The sequence below is a fragment of the Nicotiana attenuata genome, unplaced genomic scaffold (assembly GCF_001879085.1).
Source record: "Nicotiana attenuata strain UT unplaced genomic scaffold, NIATTr2, whole genome shotgun sequence".
Taxonomy (NCBI): domain Eukaryota; kingdom Viridiplantae; phylum Streptophyta; class Magnoliopsida; order Solanales; family Solanaceae; genus Nicotiana; species Nicotiana attenuata.
Window position 1 is genome coordinate 19,819 of NW_017674241.1, and position 5,874 is coordinate 25,692.

Genomic DNA, 5,874 nt, shown 5'->3' on the forward strand with positions numbered 1-5,874 from the left:
ACATAAAAACTTTCCGAAAATACGCCCGAAGCGCACGCAAATCGAGAAGGGATATAATGAGGTTTTGAAGGCCTCGAAACACGGAATCGAGTTCTATAACATAAGATGACCTTTTGAGTCATCACATATGTGCACATATAGCTCGAGCCAAAAGCAATGAGTTCAATTGAATCTAACATCCTAGATCTCTCCGACTCCAAATAGTTAGTCCTATGACAGCAACAATTACCGCCACCAGCAGCCATGGAAGTGTTTATTTTTTCGGTTTCCCACTTCTATTAGGTACCTATTTTGGGGCCCTATTAATCCAGATTCGAGTGGGGAAGTCTTGCACTTCGGGAGTAAAGCGCTACTACCAAAGGTGATTCAATCTCTAAGGCTCAAAATTGGGATCTTTGGTTAACATGAAAGCGATGTTTACTCAAGCTTAATAGTACTTCGTGCAGTAATGATTTTGAATCACTCTGTACTCACTGGACAAAGGGACGATTACGGTCGATTTGTATAATTATTGAACAATCCAAGTACAGTAAGGCGCTAATAAAAAAATAAATCAAGACATAGAGGTATTCAATTATCTAATATCGGAGTGGGAAAATGAAGAAAAGTGAAAAAAAGCTTCCGTTACCGGGAATCGAACCCGGGTCTCCTGGGTGAAAGCCTGATATCCTAACCGCTGGACGATAACGGATTGTTGCTGTATCTGTAACAAAGAAAACTATATATTTCAAAGCTGCTGGTTTCAGTCATTTCCATTGCTCATTTGACATTTCAGCAGTGGCGAAAACATGATATCATCCAACACTGCTTCGTTGAAAAACTTACAAACAAATGAGTATGCAAATAATATTTTAAAAATTTAGAATATGAGTTTTTCTATGTATATGAAATAGATCCATACCATTTCAAAATAAAATAAAGTAAATATCATTTGGAACAACAGAAAAAAAAAAATCAATTTGGAACAGGAAGTGTAGACCCTCAACAGCCCCACACTCAAATTTAGACGCAGTTGAGTTGAGATAATAGACGGAAATCACTTATGCAAAATCATATGTATGCCACTATGAATGAGATGCTAGTTAAAAAAAGAAATGATGAGCTCATTGTGATTGTTTCACTATACTACTTGCTTGAATTATGAAATTGATGTCCTATTCCATTATGACATCTTGAAGGAGCTACCATTTGATATAGAATCGTTAAATTGCGAAATTGCAACTTTGATAAGAAGCTTGCTTTAATCTATAAATGAATTGTTCTATTTTGTAAACTTCAGTATGATCATCTAACAGGGATGCCAAGTTAAGAGCAGAAAAACTGGATGTGCACAAATAGTTTATTGGCACCGATGATGAAATTACATGATCGGGGTATTATAACAAACAAACGAAAAACAAGAGTATCAATTATGCCTCAATTCCAAGTAAATTGAATTCAAATGTATGTATCTTCACTATTCATATCGCTCCATTTAAACCTATTAGACTCCAATAACATTAAAGGAATTATTTGAAGGAAGAGACAAAGTTTAGAAAACGAAGCTCCTAATAAGCATTGTGTATTTAAGTTAAGCTTTCAGTTGAAAATACATTGCAACTCGCACACTAATCAATGAGGTATGTAGTCAAACGTCTCTATAACAGTCTCATTCGTTCAAAATTTTTTGGCTGCTATAGTGAATTGTTGTTATAGATAACATATATTATGACATAACAGAAAGAAGTTTGACTATATTTTTTACTCATTAACAGGTTACCTCTTGTGACAAGGGAATCAGGAGAAGCAGATCTAAAAGTATTATCTACTGGGAGGCAATCTATTGAATATTATTAACAGCAACTCAAGGTAGCCAATATCCAATTTGCTGGTCCAGTTCATCTTCCCCAACTCTAATATTTGTCAATGGATGCTGATGTAGAAACAGTTAGATCATCAAACTTGAGGAACAGCAAATTTTCCAACTCTTGGAGATAGAATGGACTGCACATCCACTATGGTCAAAATCTTGGGTACAGACATGCCTCCAGAGATAACAATTTCTGCAACATTTAAAAGTAAAGTTGGCCACATCATATATCATCCTGAGAAACAATTGAACTGTTTGGTATGACATAAGTTATTTTCTGAGAAAATATTTTTTACGAGAAAGTCATGTTCTGGTGTTTATTAAAGGGTAGTCCGGTGCATAAAGCATCCCACATTCACGCACGGTCAGGGGAAGGGCCGCACCCTAAAGGGTTTTGATGTAAACAGCCTACCCTAACGCAAGAATTAGTGGTTGCTTCCACGACTCGAACCAGCGACCTATAGGTCACATATAGCCAACTTTATTATTGCTCCAAGGCTCACCTTCTATTTTCTGGTGTTTGGTTATTAGAAAATATTTACTACATGGGCAGAAGTCAGTTTGCTTATAATTTACCATTACTTTTAACTAACATTTTTTGGAAAATGTTTCCAAAAAATAGTTTTGAATGGAAAATATCATCAACAATAATAACAAACACAATGATATCTCATAAGTGACGTCCGGACAGAATAGTGTGTATGCAGATCTTACATATTTAAGAAATTATTTTGCATGAAAAATGACTTCAGTTCTACCAAACAGAGTTAAACTCTTACCTATCCCCTCCCTAACAGAGAGATTGGGCCTCATAATGTCCTTAGAATTGACAAGGAATATATCTCCAAGGTAAAGGTGATTAGTAGGCACATAAACACAGCAAACTTCCTCTGCACCTGTACTTTTACGAAGAATAATAGTTGAAGTAATGAAGCCAAATGCATATTCCCCAATGCGTGGATGCCTTATAATAGCCACTTCTTTAAAGGCATGTGAATCCTCATCTGAAACAATTTATTTACTGCATTCTGTTTAATATAATTTGGAATGTTACATAGTCAACTTTCAATTAAAAAAATTGGTTTAATTACCTGGTGAAATTGCTCGACTAATTTGTTTTGAAGCAGTGTAGATATAACTCATGAGTGGCATTTTTTTGATGAACCATTCTCCTAAACTAAGAAGAGAAGAACCTAACCATGAGGACATGGACACCCCAACCAAGAATATGAAAATTAAGGAGGTCAAAAATCCAAGACCTGTGAATTGTTAGAGATAGTAATGAGATATACTGTACTTGCCATTAAAAAAAGTCAAACTATTCAAGTATTCAACAGAAGTATGGCTAGGGTAACTCGGTGTACAAAGCATCCCACATTCATGCAGGGTTTCGGGGAAGGGTAGCATCCCAGGGATGTGATGTAAACAGCCTACCCTAATGCAAGCATTAGCGGCTGCTTTCACGGCTCGAATCCGTAACCTAAAGGTCATATGAAGACAACTTTATCGTTGCTCCAAAGCTCCCCTTCAACTTTACCCGTGACCTATAGGTCAATAGAACTATTTTTCCTCAAAACAAGCTAAGTACTTCATTCGTTCAAATTTATGTATCACTATTTTCTTATTAGTCTGTCCCGAAAAGAATGATATTGAAATAACTTAATTTTAAACTTCATGTTTTACGGTTAATAAGAAATTTTTTATAGCTAACAAATATTATGACATGTTTAAGATTTTAAATATCTTTCTTTTCTTTTTTAAACTATAAGTCAAAATATATTTTGTGTACGTGCGCAAAAAGAAAAGGAAAGTAGTACTGACCAAATACATCAATTCCAAGATGAATAAAGATTGGAGAAAAGAAGCCATCCACAAAATTAATGAGCTTCCAAGTGAGGTAGAAGGTTATGGCTATGGGAAATAAGATGACACTGCAAAACCATATTAGAATCAAGTCAATAACCAAAATGGACACTATTTTTAAGAGTTTATATTTCTATTCATGAAAGAACTTAAACATTAAGTCAATAATACAGCATTTGTGACATTAACTGACTTATTTCCCATTTATGGTGGTAAAAATTATGTTCATGTTTCAAGAATGAAAACCTGTACAATATTCCATCAGTGTGGAGAAGAGGAGATGAAAGAGACCAGAGAGTTCACATTATAATATGTAGCGTACCTCATTTTACCTATCCTAACGCTATTTAATTATTTCACCTAACACAATCCTTGTCTAACATGCTCCTACCTAAATCCCACACACCAGGGACGGAGCTAGCATTCGGTTACGGGTTCGGCCTAACCCAGTAGCTTTAGTCCAAATTATGTATTTGTCTTAAGAAATCTTTAAATATATACAAATTATTAATTTAAAACTCATTATCTTAAAGGACTAGAATCTCGAACCCAAAAACTTCAAATTATAACTCCGCCTCTGCCACACATAATTTGCTAATTTCCAAATGTTGTAGTACTTGCTATGAATAGTAAGAAAACAAAAGAATGTTTCTTCACTTGCAACATCTACAAAGTAATACATTATGCAACTATGCACAAACAAAACAAAACCAAAAAAAAAAAAAGAGAGAGAGAGAAAAAGGATTTAAGGAATTAAAGAGATTTTTTTAGCTGAATTAGTGAACTAACCATCCGCTAATAAATTTTTTTGAAATCCAGCTATGAATTACTTTGCCAAATGCCTGCCAAGAAAAACAAATTAGGGGAAAATTAAACAGGAAAAAAAAAACTTAATGGAAATGCAGGGTCCCATGCATATCATACCAATCCATGATTAACACTTATAATCGTACAACACATAATTACAGTAGCTTACTATTTTCGATAGAATTAGATATACATTTTAGAATCACTAGCTTAACTCAAAATTCACAACGTCTAAATTCTGAATCCGCATTCGAAAGGGTGAGAGAGAAGAGAGAGATAAAGAGACCTCTTTGCCGGAGGGATGAGAAAGGGACGAGGAAGCTGAGGGAGATTCAGAAGACGATTTGGAGCCGTTGATCTCTAAGGCTAAGGTCCCCACCGGAATCAGACGTTCCAGATCTCTATCCTTCTCTGATCTCATCGTTCCCATCTCCGGTAGTTGGGACTGTTGATAGAATCATAGAAATGCTGAGTATAAGAAAAATTATTATTATTATTATTGCATATATCGTGCTAATAAAAAAAAATAGAAGGAAATAATTCATATCGGAAATTGGAAACTTTGAAAATTTAAATAATTGACACTAACCGTCTAACCCTCATGCAGTTTGAGATATTAATTGGTTTCCTTTTGGGCTAGTTAATTCTTTTGTAATGCAATTTATAAAGGGATTTTTCCATTCCTATACACTATTTGAAACTTTATTATCCTTAATGTTCATGTTTAGTTAATTACCCGGCATAAACAAGTTTTGTTTTCAAAATATATACAATCCACCTTAAAATGCTCCCAATCTATTATTTGTGTCTTCAATCAATGTATGTAGTTACACCCTTTTCCTTTTTTTTCTCCTCCTCTCTTTCCTTATGTTTCCACTCATATGTTTTCTCACAAATCTTCTGATTTTTCAATCTCCTCGGTCATCTATGTCTTCATACGCTACACTAAAACTATTTGGAGTACAACTCTGACCGGCATCGTCGAGTAGTACAGACCCGCCGCATCCCTACACAACATAAACATTTTAAAAGAAAAAATAAGCAATCAGATTGTCTATGTACTTATGTTAGTGCATAGTAAATTAAAAGAGTTCATATTTTACATTAACAATACAGTCATGGAAGTGCAAGCGCAAAAGAGAGGCCGCCATTCTGGTTTCATTAGAAATAGCAGACCAGGTGCCATATCTAACAATTTTAGTGAGGTTGGGACATGTGGCATCGTAATATTTGTAATCAAGTTGCCCATACACAAAAGAACTGAGAAACAAGAAGCAAAACAAAGAGTTAGTTAAAGGCATACGGCTTTTCGTGTTCATGATTGCAGATGCAGTAAATAGTACTACTCTTTTTTT

At 34.8% G+C, this 5,874-nt stretch overlaps 1 protein-coding gene and 1 non-coding gene across 2 annotated transcripts; both read right to left on the minus strand.

Moving 5' to 3' along the window:
* Nucleotides 1–619: 619 nt before the first annotated feature.
* TRNAE-UUC lies at nt 620–691 on the minus strand. Its single transcript has one exon. It is a non-coding gene; the product is annotated as a tRNA-Glu (tRNA).
* An 841-nt stretch (nt 692–1,532) lies between these two features.
* On the minus strand, nt 1,533–4,992 carry LOC109218271 (protein LIKE COV 3-like). Its single transcript, XM_019382626.1, has 6 exons — nt 4,806–4,992; nt 4,502–4,554; nt 3,671–3,780; nt 2,941–3,108; nt 2,629–2,853; nt 1,533–2,042 (listed from the first exon to the last, which is right to left on the minus strand). The coding sequence occupies exons 1-6, from the start codon at nt 4,947–4,949 to the stop codon at nt 1,936–1,938; spliced, it is 807 nt and encodes a 268-aa protein (XP_019238171.1). The 5' UTR covers nt 4,950–4,992; the 3' UTR covers nt 1,533–1,935.
* Nucleotides 4,993–5,874: the final 882 nt, after the last annotated feature.